The 16,840-nt window shown below is 41.0% G+C and overlaps 1 protein-coding gene across 1 annotated transcript in view; it reads left to right on the forward strand.

Moving 5' to 3' along the window:
• Positions 1-227: 227 nt before the first annotated feature.
• The window catches only part of ssrp1a (structure specific recognition protein 1a), a 54,979-nt gene continuing 38,366 nt past the window's right edge, over positions 228-16,840 (forward strand). The window contains exons 1-4 of the mRNA XM_061930362.2: positions 228-305; positions 1,292-1,365; positions 6,702-6,887; positions 14,891-14,996. Coding sequence (XP_061786346.1) covers positions 1,312-1,365; positions 6,702-6,887; positions 14,891-14,996 — 346 coding nt within the window. The 5' untranslated portion in view covers positions 228-305; positions 1,292-1,311. The remainder of the gene's footprint in view (positions 306-1,291; positions 1,366-6,701; positions 6,888-14,890; positions 14,997-16,840) is intronic.

The following is a 16,840-nucleotide window of genomic DNA, read 5'->3' on the forward strand; positions in this document are numbered from 1 at the left end:
ATATTTACATGAGAAGGGTTTAGTGACATCTAGCGGGAAAACGTGGTTACTGCAATACAGGACTACATCACGACTAACATACAACTTTAAAAGAATGAATAAAAATCACTTCAAAACATTGCCTGGTCAAATATAGGATCAACTACGTGAGATAATATTTTCTTAATGCAAATTAATACATATTTTACTTTAAACCGTTTTCATCGTAATACCGGAAGTAAATAGGAGAAAGTACTTCCTGTGACGTAGGGCTAGCTCCAGATGCTATACGCGGGAAACAGGCGGACCTTCTCATCACATTGACAGTAAGATATGAAGTTTTCACAGTTCACGTTTGATGGTAAATCGTAGACAAATGTGTAATATTTGTAACTAACACGCAATGTTTGTTCTGTCTTTACGTCCTTTGCACGTCCGTAGTTTAATTCAGGATAAGCATCACTTTGATGTCTTTACACCGGCCTTGCACCCTCTGTCAGCGCTCGTTTTCACCGCGTGCGGTGTCTAAACCGGGCGGTGCTTACGCGCCCCTGTGTGTAAAGCCTTGTGCAGGCAGGCGGGCATTCTAACTGCAACGCCGTAACCGTAAAATGAATCGCACCCCGGTGGAAGTTAGCTTAGCTATTGTCGGGAGTCGCAGGAATAAGTTTGTTTAATACTGTATGTATACGTTTATTAAATTAAAGGCTATGTGTTGTTTAAAGATCGTAAGATTAGAATGTGCTCTCGGCTGAATTTAAGAAACTAATAAACTTGAAACAAAGTCACAAGTCATTAATAGTGTGTGGCCTGAAATATGTTTCATTTTCTTTCACTGTTATTCATTTCATTTTTTTTTATTTATCTCCTTCATTGATGTGCATCTTTGATCGATAGACAATTAAACCTCAGAAACTAAACACACATTTACACACCAGGAGCAGGATGAAGAAAAATCTTATAATTTCCTGCCCCCTTCAACATAATACGTAGTCTTACTTAATGGATATAAACCAACATTTACATCCAAATATAATGAAAACAAACAACAACAAAAAAACACAAGTGCAAAATTTCATGAAGTACAAACAGAACAAAAAAAAAAGTAATATACACCTCACAGGAAGATACAAAACCAGGCAAAAAATAAGTAAAATAATAAATATAAAGCAAAATGTAAACACTTGTGGCTGTCCATATGATTTTATTGTTCTGTCTTTATATATTTGTTTCAACAACTAACACAATATACTCTGCAGCTGTCTAAAAAAAGACTTCTATATGTGTCTAAGTGTATTCTTTTTATCTTCAGAGCATCAGCCTGGAGCCGAGATGGGAGACACACTGGAATTCAACGAGATTTACCAGGAGGTCAAAGGTTCTTGGGTCAGTATTCAGACATAAATGAGCTTTAATTCAGTGCCTTCATATGCAAACAATTGCCTCTTAACAACTACCGTATTTTCCGCACTATTAGCCGCACCTAAAAACCACAAATTTACTCAAAAGCTGACAGTGCGGCTTATAACCCGGTGCGCTTTATATATGGATTAATATTAAGATTCATTTTCATAAAGTTTCGGTCTCGCAACTACGGTAAACAGCCGCCATCTTTTTTCCCCGTAGAAGAGGAAGCGCTTCTTCTTCTACTGTAAGCAACCACCCGCCCGCGTAGAAGAAGAAGAAGAAGCGCGCGGATATTACGTTTAATTTCCTTTGTGTGTTTACATCTGTAAAGACCACAAAATGGCTCCTACTAAGCGACAGGTTTTCGGTTCATGAAAAGACGCAATCTCTCCATCCGCACACGGACTACTATTTCACAGCAACTGCCTAAAGACTTTCAAGAAAAGCTGGCTACTTTCCGTGCATATTGTAAAAACAAGATAGCTGAAAAAAAGATCCGGCCAGAGAACATTATCAACATGGACGAGGTTCCACTGACTTTTGATATTCCTGTGAACCGCACTGTGGATACAACGGGAGCACGTACGGTGAATATTCGCACCACAGGGAATGAGAAGTCATCCTTCACTGTGGTTCTAGCTTGCCATGCTAATGGCCAGAAACTTCCACCCATGGTGATATTCAAAAGGAAGACCTTGCCAAAAGAGACCTTTCCAGCCGGCGTCATCATAAAAGCTAACTCGAAGGGATGGATGGATGAAGAAAAGATGAGCGAGTGGTTAAGGTAAGTTTACGCGAAGAGGCCGGGTGGCTTTTTTCACGCAGCTCCATCCATGTTGATATACGACTCCATGCGCGCCCACATCACGCTGGTTTTTAATATATTATTAAAGTTTGACTGACCTATCTGACTGTTTTTTTGACATTCCTTTAGCGCAGTTAGATGCGGCTTATAACACGGGGCGGCTTATAGGTGGACAAAGTTTTGAAATATGCCGTTCATTGAAGGCGCAGCTTATAACCCAGGGCGGCTTATGGTGCGGAAAATACGGTACCTACAAAATGTGTACTGATTAAAAATAATTGAACCAAATTAGAGGTGAATGGAAGAAGAATAGAATAGAATAGAATGGACTTTATTGTCATTATATTGATAGTAGATAGTACTTTATTGATTCCTTGAGGAGAGTTGCCTCAGGAAAAATCGCAGAGCCAACACAGATAGACAGACAACATTCACACTAGAGATGCGCGGTTTGCGGACACAACCGCGGATAAACCGCGGGTCGGGCGGGTAAAAATAGATTTTAAATAGATGCGGGCGGGTTGCGGTTGAACCAATTCGGAAATATATATACATAGTTAAATGTTACCCACATACGAAAAACGAGCAGCACTCTTTGAAACAGTCAATTTTTCATCAGGCACCGCGTCCCAGCAACAAGTGGCGCAAGTGAGCGCTCCTTCAGCGCAGCAGGGCGCATTTTAGAGGCCAGGCGATCTCGCATGAATCCTGGCACTGTAGATGCCATTTTATTCCTGCAGAGTGCTAACAAAAAAAAAAAGTAAGTAGACATACGGTTGGTTATGTTAAATGAATTAGTCTACGTTACCTATAGGCTATACCAAATAAGCCCATGTCTAACCTATATTGAGTTCGGTCAGCTAAATAATTTTGATGGTTACGTGTTGTTTGGGAGCACTACAATGCAAAGGAATTAAGGCAATTGCGTTGTTTATTGTGTTTTTTTCTATTGGAGATATACTACTATGTGTGAATAATTATTTGGCCTCGCTTTCAAGTGAAGCGCATCTCCGATTGGCGACAATGTAAGGCTATTTAGCCTGCTTTGTTTGTCGCGACCGTCTATTTTCATTATAATTCAAGTTTGATGATAAAGTGCAGTCTGATGGGTTTGATTTGCCTTGGCCAATAAGTTGCAGGTAATTTGTTATTATTATTTATTTAATTTATTTGTGTTTAAATAGAGATGACATACATATGTTATTGTATAATTTAAGTTTTGTGCGCGTGATTGACAGCCTAAGGCTTATGAGGCACATTTTTTATTTATTTTTTTATTTCAACTTAAAAACGTATGAGCCTATGCCTAGAACATAGGCTATGTGTTTATCTTTATTTTCCTGCCTGTCGTTGACAATGGAGATTGTCTGATATTTTGTCATGGCTGCAGATCAATCAATAAAGGTTCATCTTTGTCGCGAAATTGTTCACTGCTTCACTGTGCACCCCGCCCTCGTCCCTATTTGAGCATTATAATGTTAACAAGTTAATATTCATTGAAATAAATTCAGAAATTTTTTTTTACCTAACGAAAATATAGGCCTAGTCTTTCTAAAACATTTTTTTAACTTCTTAAAAGCCTCGTTCTGCTTGCTGCAACTGCGCACACAAAGTGTGAGGAACGCACTCCTGATCTGAGGGCATTGGCAACAATAGTCAACACTTTCTTAATGGAAATGACAATAATATTATAATAATGATAAATAATATTATCACGCATTAATATCTCTTAGCCACGAATGCGTGGCCAAGAGATGCGTGGCACGCATTGAATGTCTCTGCTGCATTGGATCAGTCTCCTTTCTTTAACAGGCAAAAGCTTTATAACCTCACTAATGCCTTGCATCGTCTATATTAGATATATAACAACGGGTGGGTGCGGGCGGGTGTGGTTTTGATCAAATGTTGGTTCGGGTGGATGGCGGATGGTTGACGACTTTTGTGATGCGGTTGCGGATGAAATAATTGCCTATCCGCGCATCTCTAATTCACACACTTTATTTGCATATAGCGAGATTAAGGACTCCAATTTAAGGTGCAGTAGTGGAAACAAATATGGGATAGAAATAAATGACACAAGAAGTAATAAAGATTAAAAAAAATAAGAATTGAAATAAACAGACTACTACCCAATACAAATAATAAGCAATCCTGTACAATATACAGAACAAGACAAGAGTACCGCAGTAATAACAATCAGTGTCGGCAAAGTACCAGCCCTTGAATTTATATTATAATATAAATACACCTGTAGTTGGTGTGCTTGTTAGAGATGGAGATAGAGACTGCTACAGCGTGTACAGTACCACAAAACATGTTGTTTTACAGTCACTTCTAATATTAATAATAATAATGAATTACATTTGTAATGCACTTTACATTTGTTAAAATCTCAAAGTGCTACAAAGTATTTTTTTTTTTAAATAGGATGTTAGAATATCCATCCATCCATTTTCTACCGCAATAAATAATAGAAAATTTAAATAGAAATAATGAAAAACACTAGATAAAACAGAAACATAGATAACATTGAAATAAAAACATGAAATATAAAACAGGGATTCGAATAAAGAACCAACTCTTTTTCTTTACTATAGTGGCCTCGATAACGGGAACCGGTTCTCAAAAAGGGATTTGAGTCCGTGGAATCGGTTCTTTTCTTATCGAACAACCGGGAGAATCGGTTTCGAACATCATCCCTATAGTTTTATACTTGTGAGTGTTGATGACACAGCTTTGCAACAGTTGATATTCTAGTTTCAAGCATGTTTTACTCAATATAGGTCATCAAATCTCAGCAACAAGCTGTAATATCTTACTGAGATCATTTAGGACCAAAACCCTTAAAACAAGTAAAAGACTCTAACATAAAATCTGCTTAGTGAGAAGAATGATCTTATTAGACAGAAAATAACCCTTATTTGAGTTATTTAATCTTACTTAGATTTCAGTTTTTGCAGTGTACATACAGTAAGAGGATTCGTACGGGTGCTTAAAAACCTTGAAAATGCTTGGATTTTAATGTTTTCAAGGTTTGAAAAATGCTTGAATTTTGGGTAGTTTCCTTAAAAATGAAAGCTACACGCTTGATCTGTTGGCTTTGCACGAGCCCTCACATTTTTTCTTCGGTAGTTGCTCCAGGTCTTTCCGGTGCACTGCTGTCGATATAGCGCCTCTATAGTGGCGCGGCACTGCAACTGCAGTTAAAGTATGTAGCTGCCACAGAGAGACATCAATCGCTCAATCAACCAATCAACACAGCGGAGCTTTTACGCTGTGCTGAGCGATATCAATCGCTCTGGCTGGATGCGGCCGCCACGCAATGATCCCTCAGACGGCACTGTATCAAAAACCGACATCAATCTCTAAAGGATATCACCACATGGGCTCAGGAACACTTCAGAAAACCACTGTCACTAAATACAGTTTGTCGCTACATCTGTAAGTGCAAGTTAAAGCTCTGCTATGCAAAGCGAAAGCCATTTATCAACAACACCCAGAAACGCCGCCGGCTTCTCTGGGCCCGAGATCATCTAAGATGGACTCATGCAAAGTGGAAAAGTGTTCTGTGGTCTGACGAGTCCCCATTTCAAATTGAAATATTCGACATCGTGTCATCCGGACCAAAGGGTAAGCGAACCATCCAGACTGTTATCGACGCAAAGTTCAAAAGCCAGCATGTGTGATGGTATGGGGGTGTATTAGTGCCCAAGGCATGGGTAACTTACACATCTGTGAAGGCACCATTAATGCTGAAAGGTACATACAGGTTTTGGAACAACATACGCTGCCATCTAAGCGCCGTCTTTTTCATGGACGCCCCTGCTTATTTCAGCAAGACAATGCCAAGCCACATTCAGCACGTGTTACAACAGCGTGGCTTCGTAAAAAAAGAGTGCGGCTACTTTCCTGGCCCGCCTGCAGTCCAGACCTGTCTCCCATCGAAAATGTGTGAAGCGTAAAATACGACAGCGGAGACCCCGGACTGTTGAACGACTGAAGCTCTACATAAAACAACAATGGGAAAGAATTCCACTTTCAAAGCTTCAACAATTAGTTTCCTCAGTTCCCAATCGTTTATTGAGTGTTGTTGAAACAAAAGGTGATGTAACACAGTGGTGAACATGCCCTTTCCCAACTACTTTGGCACGTGTTGCAGCCATGAAATTCTAAGTTAATTAGTATTTGCAAAAAAAATAAAATAAAGTTTATGAGTTTGAACATCAAATATGTTGTCTTTGTAGTGCATTCAACTGAATATGGGTTGAAAAGGATTTGCAAATCATTGTATTCCGTTTATATTTACATCTAACACAATTTCCCAACTCATATGGAAACAGGGTTTGTACTTTGACAATAACAATCTATCCAAAAAGTTACTTTAGTAAATGTAGCGCGTTACTACCCACCTCTGAATGTGGGTATTATTGTCGTAAGTAGTTGTTGTGCCTATGCACTTTGTAAAATTAGATAAAATGATGATCATTTGTTGATGTTTTGTTTCCTGCAGAATGACGGGCGACTGCGCTTCAGCAAGCAAAACGTGGTGTACAAGAGCAGCAAGACGGGAAAGGTGGACAACATCCCGGCGGGCGATCTCAGCCAGGCTCAGTGGCGACGCGTGTGTTTAGGTCACGGTATCAAGCTGAGCACCAGCACGGGACACATCTACAAATATGACGGCTTCAGGGACACAGTGAGTGCTCCTTCTGTTTCATTGGGAAACTCCTATTAGTTTTGTCTTGATGGCTACGCCACTGCAGCATATCTCTCAAGGGACAATACTATCGAAATTAGATATGCACTCAGAGTAGTCAGTGTACAGCTTGTATGGCAGTATAGATTTGTTGTTTACATCGTTTTATAATATTTGGTGCATCATTGTCTTAATGCACCATGCAATCTGAACACTGACTACTCCGAAGTATATCCAATTTCCACTTCTATGGTGGATATACTGTGGTACAAATGGTTGCTGAAATGTGAGTGGTGTATCGGGGCTGGACAATTAATTGAATTTTAATTTCGATTATGGCTTCTCACGGTTATGAAAACATAATAATTGACAAAAAAAAAAAAGATTAAAGGGGAACATTATCACAATTTCAGAAGGGTTAAAACAATTAAAATCAGTTCCCAGTGGCTTATTTTATTTTTCAAAGTTTTTTTCAAAATTTTACCCATCACGCGATATCCCTAAAAAAAAAAGCTTCAAAGTGCCTGATTTTAACCATCGTTATAAACACCCGTCCATTTTCCTGTGACGTCACATAGTGATGCCAACACAAACAAACATGGCGCATAGAACAGCAAGCTATAGCGACATTAGCCCGGATTCAGACTCGGATTTCAGCGGCTTAAGCGATTCAACAGATTACGCATGTATTGAAACGGATGGTTGTAGTGTGGAGGCAGGTAGCGAAAACGAAATTGAAGAAGAAACTGAAGCAATTGAGCCATATCGGTTTGAACCGTATGCAAGCGAAAACGACGAAAACAACACGGGAGAAAGCGAGGACGAATTCGGCGATCGCCTTCTAACCAACGATTGGTATGTGTTTGTTTGGCATTAAAGGAAACTAACAACTATGAACTAGGTTTACAGCATATGAAATACATTTGGCAACAACATGCACTTTGAGAGTGCAGACAGCCCAATTTTCATCAATTAATATATTCTGTAGACATACCCTCATCCGCTCTCTTTTCCTGAAAGCTGATCTGTCCAGTTTTGGAGTTGATGTCAGCAGGCCAGGGAAGCTAGGGTCGATATTCTTCTCTTGATCATCTTCGGTGGCATAAGGGACGGTGTGAGCCAAGACATCCAGGGGGTTTAGCTCGCTCGTCTGCGGGAACAAACTGCCGCCATTGCTTGCCGTGCTACCGAGGTCCTTTGTCCCTGAATTGCTCACACACTCCGGCAGATTCAATGGGGGTCTGGCGGCAGATTTCTTTGACTTTATCGTTGGAAATGCATCTGCTTTGAGTGTCGCAGGATATCCACGCATTCTTGCCATCTCTGTCGTAGCATAGCTTTCGTCGGTAAAGTGGGCGGAACAAACGTCCAATTTCTTGCCACTTTCGCATCTTTGGGCCACTGGTGCAACTTGAATCCGTCCCTGTTCGTGTTGTTACACCCTCCGACAACACACCGACGAGGCATGATGTCTCCAAGGTACGGAAAACAGTCGAAAAAACGGAAAATAACAGAGCTGATTTGACTAGGTGTTTGTAATGTGTTTGAGAAAATGGCGGTTGTGACGTCATCGCTCCGAGAGCGAATAGTAGAAAGGCGTTTAATTCGCCAAAATTCACCCATTTAGAGTTCGTAAATCGGTTAAAAAAATATATGGTCTTTTTTCTGCAACATCAAGGTATATATTGAGGCTTACATAGGTCTGGTGATAATGTTCCCCTTTAAAGTGCATGCAAAATCCGGTGAAACAGATGAGGAGCTAATGGGTGGAAAAAAAGAGCACGTCAACTAGAACAGGCATGTGATTTTTCTGTCTATAGTCTGAAATCTGGCTTTTTTTATCTATATAAAAATATTTTTTAAAATTCAGTTTTTCTTCATTTTTTCCGACCTACAATGTGTGTTAAAATCTTGATCCGTCTCTTTGCCATACCTCCCAACAACTATAGTTTTAATGAGAGCGGTTTTTCATAATCCATTCTGGTTTGCGGCTGCCGTGGTAAAAACTACGGTTTTCCATAAAAAATTTACTTAAAAATCGAAGCTATGTAGCGGAACTACATTTCCCAGTAGCTTTGCTACGTTTTAAACGAGTAGCGATTTCTGTAGCTTAGCTATTTTTCGACCCATGTAGCGGTTAGCTAAGCCAGTGTTTTTCAACCACTGGACTGACGGTCTAAAAGTAGCATGAATTTCTTTAGTTGTTATTCAAGCAGTTTTATGCATCTATAAATATAAAACATTAAAATCGCAAATCAAATCACAGTTTTCCTCCTAAATACACAGCCATAATACAAATCCATGCAGAAATTGGAAGCCAGAACCCAACCAGAGCCTTCTTGCTATGCCACTGTGTCGCCCCCCACATGTTGTTTAAAAGCCTGCGTGTGTGCCGGCCCCCTAATAGGATTAATGAGCGAACGCGGCGCTCCCACATGTGCTGCATAAACAGCGTAATCACAGGCTCATGTAAGTCAGTGTTTATATCAGTTCACTGAAACAATTTGGCTCAGACGGCCGGGGAAAAACGTTTTGTTTTTATCTTCCTGTGTATTTTTCTTTTCCTCCCCTCTGTCTCAGTCGCTGCCGTGCGTGCACAGAGACTGTCAAGATGCCAGTAGTGTAATACCCCGAGGTGGCGTAAGCGGCGTCTCCTGGGGTTAATCAGCACGCTTTTCGGAGATAAATCCTCGCGTCGTCGAGCACCAGGGCGTGATGTCATTGTTTATTATACCTCGGCCAGTGTCAGTAATTGGTAACTCCGACTCGAGGTATAGTCGCTTGCTGGCCGTGCAGATAGTGTGCAGTGCGGATATAACTGTGCAGTGCAGATAGTGTGCAGTGCAGATAGTGTGCAGCGCAGATAGTGTGCAGCGCAGATAGTGTGCAGCGCAGATAGTGTGCAGTGCAGAGCGGATCTAGACTCTTGCTGACCAAGCTCACTTGTAATTGTAAATTGTCACATGTGATAGTTTGTATTTATTTATTAGCACACTCACAAAAAAGATAATATACAATGTAAAGCTAACAGATGTGCAAGAAACGTTAAGAAGACCTTAAAGGGGAACATTATCACCAAACCTATGTAAGCGTCAATATATACCTTGATGTTGCAGAAAAAAGACCATATATTTTTTTAACCCATTTCCAAACTCTAAATGGGTGAATTTTGGCGAATTAAACGCCTTTCTAATATTCGCTCTCGGAGCGATGACGTCACAACGCCATTTTCTCAAACACCGAGTCAAATCAGCTCTGTTATTTTCCGTTTTTTCGACTGTTTTCCGTACCTTGGAGACATCATGCCTTGTCGGTGTGTTGTCGGAGGGTGTAACAACACGAACAGGGACGGATTCAAGTTGCACCAGTGGCCCAATGGTGCGAAAGTGGCAAGAAATTGGACGTTTGTTCCGCACACTTTACCGACGAAAGCTATGCTACGACAGAGATGGCAAGAATGTGTGGATATCCTGCGACACTCAAAGCAGATGCATTTCCAACGATATAGTCAAAGAAATCTGCCGCCAGAACCCCCATTGAATCTGCCGGAGTGTGTGAGCAATTCAGGGACAAAGGACCTCGGTAGCACGGCAAGCAATGGTGGCAGTTTGTTCCCGCAGACGAGCGAGCTAAACCCCCTATCGACCCTAGCTTCCCTGGCCTGCTGACATCAACTCCAAAACTGGACAGATCAGCTTTCAGGAAAAGAGCGCAGATGAGGGTATGTCTCCAGAATATATTAATTGATGAAAATTGGGCTGTCTGCACTCTCAAAGTGCATGTTGTTGCCAAACGTATTTCATATGCTGTAAACCTAGTTCATAGTTGTTAGTTTCCTTTAATGCCAAACAAACTCATACCAATCGTTGGTTAGAAGGCGATCGCCGAATTCGTCCTCGCTGGCTGTCGTGTCGTTTTCGTCGGTTTCGCTTGCATACGGTTCAAACCGATATGGCTCAATAGCTTCAGTTTCTTCTTCAATTTCGTTTTCGCTACCTGCCTCCACACTACAACCATCCGTTTCAATACATGCGTAATCTGTTGAATCGCTTAAGCCGCTGAAATCCGAGTCTGAATCCGAGCTAATGTCGCTATAGCTTGCTGTTCTAAAAATATAATAAGCCACTGGGAACTGATTTTTAATGGTTGTAACCCTTCTGAAATTGTGATAATGTTCCCCTTTAAGGCAAAATATGTCCGGCGGGCCACATATGGCCCATTGAGATTTTCAATCCGGCCAACCAGACGTTCTACATCATTTTGTTAGACCTTTAACATTAAAAACTGTATTTGCCATTATGATGTGCAGTGCTGTTTTTAAATTACTGTAAGTCTTGAACTACCGTATTTTTCGGAGTATAAGTCACTCTGGAGAAAAGTCGCACCGGCCGAAAATGCGTAGTAAAGAAGGAAAAAAACATATATAAGTCACACTGGAGTATAAGTCGCATTTTTTGGGGAAATGTATTTGATAAAAGCCAACACCAAGAATAGACATTTGAAAGGAAATTTAAAATAAATCAAGAATAGTGAACAACAGGCTGAATAAGTGTACGTTATATGAGGCATAAATAACCAACTGGTATGTTAACGTAACATATTATGGTAAGAGTCATTCAAATAACTATAACATATAGAACATGCTATACGTTTACCAAACAATCTGTCACTCCTAATCGCTAAATCCCATGAAATCTTTTACGTCTAGTCTCTTACGTGAATGAGATCAATAATATTTGATATTTTACGGTAATGTGTTAATAATTTCACACATAAGTCCGGCCAAACTGAAAAAAACTGCGACTTATAGTCCGAAAAATACGGTACATCAAAGTTTAAAACATAGGACATTTCCTGTATTACATACACATACATTTTTTTCTGTCAAAATGGAAACAAGGAAAACATTATTTTGAGGACCAGTCATAGACAAAAGCAAAGTTTATTTTCACTCGTATACAAAACATTCTAACTTGGATTGTTTCCCTGGCTTCGAGACTCTCCCGAAGGACAGTGTGGCAAAGACACAACAAACTCCCTTCTTGTCTCTCATGGACACACACCTGTTGTTGTTGACTTTGGACTTATCGGCTGCACGACATCAAGGCCGCGGAACAGAGACACACTGCAGGCTTACACACACACACATGCATCCACAAAAATATACGCCACACACATACACCCCATCCTTCCATAGGGGTGATGGAAGGATGGGCAGCCCCTTGAGAGCTGCGCCCTCCCAACATGACCCCGCACTCCCTCCCCTCTGTTGCTAGATATCTCGAAATGTATGTTGTAATATGTATTTGTGCTTTGCTATGGAGGTTTTTTTCCCACTCTAGATTGTATTTTTTTACTCATCCTTCCCCAGCGTTGACCTTTTTCCCATCTTTTACGGGGCGCCTTGTGGCGACCCATCAGCGTTCCTGCTCTGTAATCCTGTACACTGTTTTTGTCTCATCTTGAACGGCTTTGTGCTGAAAACAAAGTTTTGTTGTACTTGTGCAATGACAATAAAAGACCTATCCTATCCTATCCTATATAAGTAAGAAGGATGAAGCACGCACATTATTTCAAGGCTTTCGTGGGCCACATTAAATGACGTATGGGTTTGACACGTGTTCTAAGATGTCTATTTTCTATCATTCAAAACAATAACATCAAAAACACTTTTTTCCAAAGCTTTTTTTATGCGATTTTTCCAAACGTCATTGTGTTGTAAGCTAAAAAACAAACCGATGAAACTCACTGAGCTCTAAAGAGCAGTAATAAGGGGCGACAGGCACATGTCCAGGTGTGTAAACTCTCTTTCCCATAGTCTCTCTCTTCTTCTGTGCACTCCACAATCACTTCCACGTGTGTGTACTACGAGGACAGTGCGTGTGTGTGTTTGACTTTGTGTTAGGCATTGTGTGTGTGTGTGTGTGTTGCGCTTGCAATCTAAACAGACTATGTCTGTCCACAGCGGTGTTGAGAGGAGGAGGACAAAGTGGTTAGATGGATTATGTTCACCTCCTGTGGTCCTGGGAGGCCCCAGCAACAGGCGTGGTTTTAATAGTGTTGCTTTAATTAGCCCCCTGAGCCTTTGTCCACTTTTTTTTTTTTTTTTGTAAGTGCGTTAGATTAGTGTTTTTCAACCACAGTCTGGTGTGCCGTGGGAGATTATCTAATTTCACCTATATGGGTTAAAAATATATTTTGCAAACCAGTAATTATAATCCGCAAATAATGTGCCGTTGTTGAGTGTCTGTACTGTCTGGAGATCGGCAGACTTACCACGTTATACTCTTCCATATCAGTAGGGGTGTAACGGTTTCACAAAAATGTCGGTTCGGTATGTACCTCGGTTTAGAGGTCACGGTTCGGTTCATTTTCGGTACAGTAAGAAAACAACAAATTATACATTTTTTGGTTATTTATTTACCAAATTTGCTAAATCTTCCACCAAAAATATTTTTCTTAGTGGAATATTTGATGTGAAGTAATGGGAACCTTGGATAGGTCAATAATTCATAATAACATTGATTTTGATTCAATATTATGTTTTGAGCAATGACAGTTTGAAAGAAAAAAAAAACAGCTTTGTTTTATTAGTCAACTTTGCAACTTTTTCTAAATTACATTTAACCTTTAAGCTTTTTTATTTCACTTTTGTTATGTTTTTGTTTATTTTAATAGTATTTTTAGAATGTGCCGTGGGCCTTTAAAACATTAACTGTGGGCCGCAAATGGCCTCCGGGGCACACTTTTGACACCCCTGCTATAGATAATAAAAAATTAAATGTGATAAATCTATGGATAAAATGCAGAGCCTGGCGACGCATGCGCGTTTATCATAACTCTCTCTCTCTCTCTGTCTCTGCCCCTCCCTCACCAATGCTGCTGCGTGCACAATTTGTTTTGTTTTTAACCCCTTCTTAACCCTGAACGTACATTGAAAATACACGCAACCCTAACTCAAAATGCCGGACATTTGAGGAATTTAAGAAACTCCGACCGGACAGCCCCGCAAAAGAGGACATGTCCGGTGAAAAGAGGACGTATGGTCAGTCTATCCTAGCCCGTTAGCTGCTAGCATGCCGTGTGTTGTGCCTCGGTGTGCATTGTTTACACAACGTGCGTTACGCTACTTAATATGTCCATGTGGAAACTCATTCGGTACACCTCCGAACCGAAACCCCCGTAACGAAACGGTTCAATACAAATATACGTACCGTTACACCCCTACATATCAGTAGGTGGCAGCAGGTAGCTAATTGCTTTGTAGATGTCAGAAACAGCAGGAGGCAGCGTGCAGGTAAAAAGGTGTCTTAATGCTTAAACCAAAAATAAACAAAAGATGAGTGCCCCTAAGAAAAGGCATTGAAGCTTAGGGAAGGCTATGCAGAACGAAACTAAAACTGAACTGGCTACAAAGTAAACAAAAACAGAATGCTGGACGACAGCAAAGACTTACTGTGGAGCAAAGACGGCATCCACAATGTACATCCGAACATGACATGACACTCAACAATGTCCCCACAAAGAAGGATAAAAACAACTGAAATATTCTTGATTACTAAAACAAAGCAGGTGTGGGGAATAGCGGTCAAGGAAGACATGAAACTGCTACAGGAAAAATACCTAAAAAAAGAGAAAAAGCCACCAAAATAGGAGCGCAAGACAAGAAGTAAAACACTACACACAGGAAAACGGCAATTAACTCAAAATAAGTCACGGAGCGATGTGACAGGTGGTGACAGTACACCTACTTTGAGACAAGAGCTATAGTGATGCATGCTTGGTTATGTTTTTAAGTCATATCCAACAATTGTAACAACGACTTTTTATTGTCAATATCGGCTGCTGAGTTTCATTTTTTAATGATTTCTGCTGGTGGTCTGCCTCCGCATTTTTTCAATGGAAAAAAATGTGCCTTGGCTCAAAAAAGGTTGAAAAACACTGGCTTAGATAATACGTTTCGGCCTCTTTTGTAACTCTCCATGTTTCTCTCCTCTCACCAGGACTTTGAGAAGATCTCAGAGTTTTTCAAAGCAAACTACAGCGTGGAGCTGACAGAGAAGGACATGTGCGTGAAGGGCTGGAACTGGGGAACAGCCAAATTCTCTGGTAATAAACTTCATCACAACACAGCACATCAATCGCACTGCTATCACCGTCAGAAGATCCTAGTATCTCTTTTCTTCCATTTTGATGAAGGGATTCCACGTTTTTGTAGATTAAATCCAATTTGATTTGACCTTGAACTAAATAATCCAATTTACACTGTCTGTAGTTGACCAATGGGTATCTTGCAGAGCTAATTACATTATTTTACGATGTGTAGCGAAGCCTGTTTTTGTTTTGTTTTTACAATGCGGTCTTCTACATCCCGCCCGGCCCTTTCAGACAGAACACGTGCGCTGCGCAGCCCTCTGTAATCCGTAGGTGGCCCCGTTTTGTGTGAAGAGGTGCATGTAACATGTCAATTCATGAAAGACATTTTATAGCTAACATATTCCTAGCCTCGTCCGGCTCGGTCACTGACAACAATATATTAGCAAATTTCAGGCATGTGAATTTCTTGCAAAAAAATGCAAAAATCCAAGTTTTTAGACATTTATTTTTGCGTGAAAATATCACTTCCGCGTTTAAAAAAAGAAGAAATGTCAATAAAATTACAATTTAAACAAAATAGCTTACTTGTTGTTAGGGATGTCCCGATCCAGGTTTTTGCACTTCCGATCCGATACCGATATTGTTTTTGCATTTCCGATCCGATACCGATACTGACCGATACCGATATTGACCGATACTGGCCTATCCGAGCGTGTATTAAAGTTTAAAGTTATTTAGCCTACTTAGTTGTCAGAATCATGTTGAAAAGGGTTTTAGTACTCTTGATAACAACTAGCCAGCTGAATTAGGGGAGTTTGAATAATACACAATGGTTGGTAACAAGAAACTGACCTGGTTATTCAAGGATAAACACAAAATAGACAAAATTATACATGACAAACAGAAATGGCATCATTGAACTAGGGCTGGGCAATATGGCCTTTTTTTAATATTGCGATATTTTAAGGCCATGTTGCGATACATGATATATATCTCGGTATTTTGCCTTAGCTTTGAATGAACACTTGATGCATATAATCACAGCAGTATGATGATTCTATGTGTTTTGATTGATTGATTGAGACTTTTATTAGTAGGTTGCACAGTGAAGTACACATTCCGTACAATTGACCACTAAATGGTAACACCCCAATAAGTTTTTCAACTTGATTAAGTCGGGGTCCACTTAAATTGATTCATAATACAGATATATCCATCCATCCATCCATCTTCTTCCGCTTATCCGAGGTCGGGTCGCGGGGGCAGCAGCCTAAGCAGGGAAGCCCAGACTTCCCTCTCCCCAGCCACTTCGTCCAGCTCCTCCCGGGGGATCCCGAGGCGTTCCCAGGCCAGCCGGGAGACATAGTCTTCCCAACGTGTCCTGGGTCTTCCTCGTGGCCTCCTACCGGTCGGACATGCCCTAAACACCTCCTTAGGGAGGCGCTCGGGTGGCATCCTGACCAGATGCCCGAACCACCTCATCTGGCTCCTCTCGATGCGGAGGAGCAGCGGCTTTACTTTGAGCTCCCCCCGGATGACAGAGCTTCTCACCCTATCTCTAAGGGAGAGCCCCGCCACCCGGCGGAGGAAACTCATTTCGGCCGCTTGTACCCGTGATCTTGTCCTTTCGGTCATAACCCAAAGCTCATGACCATAGGTGAGGATGGGACCGTAGATCGACCGGTAAATTGAGAGCTTTGCCTTCCGGCTCAGCTCCTTCTTCACCACAACGGATCGATACAGCGTCCGCATTACTGAAGACGCCGCACCGATCCGCCTGTCGATCTCACGATCCACTCTTCCCTCACTCGTGAACAAGACTCCGAGGTACTTGAACTCCTCCACTTGGGGCAAGA

The sequence above is a fragment of the Nerophis lumbriciformis genome, linkage group LG36 (genome assembly GCF_033978685.3).
Source record: "Nerophis lumbriciformis linkage group LG36, RoL_Nlum_v2.1, whole genome shotgun sequence".
In the NCBI taxonomy this organism is placed as follows: domain Eukaryota; kingdom Metazoa; phylum Chordata; class Actinopteri; order Syngnathiformes; family Syngnathidae; genus Nerophis; species Nerophis lumbriciformis.